At 54.3% G+C, this 3,049-nt stretch overlaps 1 protein-coding gene across 1 annotated transcript; it reads right to left on the reverse strand.

The window, feature by feature from the left end:
- Positions 1–1,426: 1,426 nt before the first annotated feature.
- On the reverse strand, positions 1,427–2,180 carry SOX14 (SRY-box transcription factor 14). The gene has a single exon (XM_009896678.2). The coding sequence runs from the start codon at positions 2,175–2,177 to the stop codon at positions 1,455–1,457; it is 723 nt and encodes a 240-aa protein (XP_009894980.1). The 5' UTR covers positions 2,178–2,180; the 3' UTR covers positions 1,427–1,454.
- Positions 2,181–3,049: the final 869 nt, after the last annotated feature.

Consider the following 3,049-nt stretch of genomic DNA (forward strand, 5'->3'; position numbering starts at 1 on the left):
GAAGCATCGCCCGGTCGCCGGTGCGGGACGCGGCGCTTTGGGGAGCCGGGGCACGGCATTTACACCACGCAGTTGCCTCGTTTGATGACAGATTGTCTTTATTCAAAACGTCTTTGTCCAACAAATGAAAAGGTTTTTAACGAGGTAAAATCCTGCCGGATACATATTTTTCTTTCTTTCTTTCTTTCTTTTTTTTTTTTCCCCTTTTTCTACTTCTTTCCCAGGACGTTGTGAAAACGCGTTGAAATCGCCATCGTTTTTACTCGCGGTTTGTCGTTTGGTTTCTGTATTTTTTTTTTCCTGCTATTATTAATATTATTATTAGTAGTATTAATATTTCTGTTTTTTTTTTTTTACAATTCTACCGCCTGACTTCATACCTGACGCTCTGCCTAAAGTAAACTTAGCTCTAGTCTCACTGGATCACACAAATTTTAAAGGACTATCTGTTTGCTGTTTGTTTTTCTTTTTTTTTTTTCCTTTTTTTTTTTTGTTTAAATTAAGCAAACGCTATCATATGTTTTAAATATAAATGTTTCTCCCCTTCTTCTTCTTCTTCTTTTTCTTTTTAAACTTCGAAGAGCCTTTTCTTTCTTTCTTTTTTTTCCCCCCCCCTTTTTCACCACCCCACCCCCCTTTTTTTTTTTGTTTTTCCCTCACACGAAAAGCGATTTTACCTAAGTAGTGCGTGGTGGCAAAATATATATATTTTTTGTATATATATATATATATATATAACACAGCTGATCTCGTCTTATAATGTGCAAAAGGAAAAAAAAAAAACAAACCAAACCAACAAACCAAACCATAACCAACGGAAACCAAAAGCATAAAATCATCGTAAGACTTCCCAAAGTCAAGTCCGAGTGACGTGAGACCCTGGAGAACTCATAGACGTTAAGAGAATAAATAAAAATCGAAGCCTCCTTTCCCTCTCTTTTTTTTCCCCTTTTTCTCCCCCTCTTTGTCCCGAAAGGGCAGTTCAAGGTTCGCTTTTTTTTTTCTTTCTTCTTTCCTTTTTTTCCTTTTTTTCCCCCCTTTTTTTCCTTCCCCCCCCCCCTCCCTTTTTGTGGTCGTTGCCTTTTTTTTTAAACACATTTACAACTCTTACAAGTGCCGGGGCTCCTATCTGACACCCACCCCCCCCCCCCGATTGCAGATTTCTCCCCCCCCCACTTCCCCCACCCCCTCCCCGCCCCATCTCCCCGAGCCTGGGGCCAGCTCTCAGGGTGAGGTTTAGGCGGAGAGCATCTCCGAGTCCCCGAGGCAGTGTCCGCGTCTGTCCCGGCCCGGTGGCTGTCCCCAGAGTCCTGTTTTCGAGCGGCATTTTTTGCTCCTGCAGGTTTTTATGTACATGCACACGAAGGAATCCCAAGTTCCAGCTGCCACCCGGGGACGGGGGACACGCACACACACGCAAAAAGAACGCCTGTAGGGGTGTGGGTGGGTGGGTGTTACATGGCAGTCGCATGTGCTGAAGAATAGGGATCTATCCCAGTCTTGGTCATGCCTGGGAATAATATGTAGGCAACTGGAGGTTGCAAACTGGAAGCCGACCAAGCGGTACAGTTACACGGCACGACATAGCCAGGGTTAGTTGGCGAGGGATGAGTGTGGGTGTGTTGGCTGGGGCAGCTCAAGCTGCCAAACGCCCCGTTCTGGTATCCCAAGGTGGAGGCGTAGGGCAGGGTGCTGGTGGCTAAGGTGTGAGGAACCTCAGTCATCTTCTGAATGGCGCTGGAGCTGAACTGGCTGGGGTCAAGTAAGGAGTAAGGTGCTGAGGTGGGAGGCAGGAAAGCCCTGGCCTTCTCCGGGGAGCTCAGCAGAGAGTCAGTGGCCCCCACGGGAAGCCCGGCGGCCTTTAAGGGATCGGTTTCCCCGAGGTAAGGCAAAGGGAAGACATACCTGTCCTTTTTCAGCAGGTTCTTGGGCTTGCGCCGGGGTCTGTACTTGTAGTCGGGATGCTCCTTCATGTGCTGCGCCCGCAGCCGCTTGGCCTCGTCGATGTAAGGGCGCTTCTCCGCCTCGGAGAGCAACTTCCACTCCGCGCCCAGCCGCTTGCTAATCTCCGAGTTGTGCATTTTGGGGTTCTCCTGGGCCATCTTGCGCCGCTGGCCGCGGGACCACACCATGAAGGCGTTCATGGGGCGCTTGATGTGGTCGCTGGGCTTGGACATGCTTCGGCCGGGCGGGCGGGCGGCTCTGCGGGGCTCTGCGGTGTTGAGGAGGCCGCGCTGGGGGCTCCGGACAGCGGCGGGAGGAGGAGGAAGAAGAGAAGGAGGAAGAAGATGAGGCCGAAAGGAAGCCGGAGAAGCGGGAGGAACGGGCTCAGCTGATCATCACAGGTCCTCCGCCAACGCCGTCCCCGGCGGGAGCCCTGCCGGGGCGGGGCGCGGAGAGGTGCGGAGCGAAGCGGTGCGGTGCAGCGCTGAACGACGGCCCGCGGGGAGCCCCGGCGGGCGGCTTTTTAGGCGGGCGGGGAACCGCCGGGCACAGCAGCGGGCCGGCGGTGGGGACGCGGAGCGACGCGGGGCAGTTCAAAGGCGAGGGGCTGCGGCGGGCAGGCTGACATAGCGACAGGGCGTTCACAGCGCGGCCGGGCGCCCAATCAGCGCGGAGGGGGACCCGCTTAAAAAGAGAGGGAGAGAGGAAGGGCGAGAGGAAGAGGAGGGGAGGGGACAGGGGATGGGGGGAGGAGGAGGAGGAGGGGGGGGGGGGAGGAGGAGGAGGAAGAAGAAGAAGACGACGACGACGACGACGAAGAAGAAAGGAGGATGCTCTACCTCCCGCACCCCCCACTCCTCCACCCTCTCTGTTCAAACGCAGAGATTAAAAGGAAAGCTTTTATGAGTTGCTGTGCGAATAGCAGCTGAGGGGGAGGCAGGAGAAATAGGAGGTGTGGGGAGGTCGTCCCCATCCTCCCCTTGTCCCGTCGGGGTGCGGAGCGGGGCTCGTCCCGGTGCCTACAGGCTCGCCGCCGCCGCCGTCGGGGCTGCGAATGCTGCGCGCCGCCGTGGCCGGGCCGCTCTCTCGCTTAAAATTCCTCCTT

This window comes from Dryobates pubescens, chromosome 32 (assembly GCF_014839835.1).
Source record: "Dryobates pubescens isolate bDryPub1 chromosome 32, bDryPub1.pri, whole genome shotgun sequence".
NCBI lineage: Eukaryota > Metazoa > Chordata > Aves > Piciformes > Picidae > Dryobates > Dryobates pubescens.

Excerpts from the sequence above, each read along its gene's own strand:
- SOX14 (XM_009896678.2), bottom strand. The coding sequence starts at position 2,177 with ATGTCCAAGCCCAGCGACCACATCAAGCGCCCCATGAACGCCTTCATG.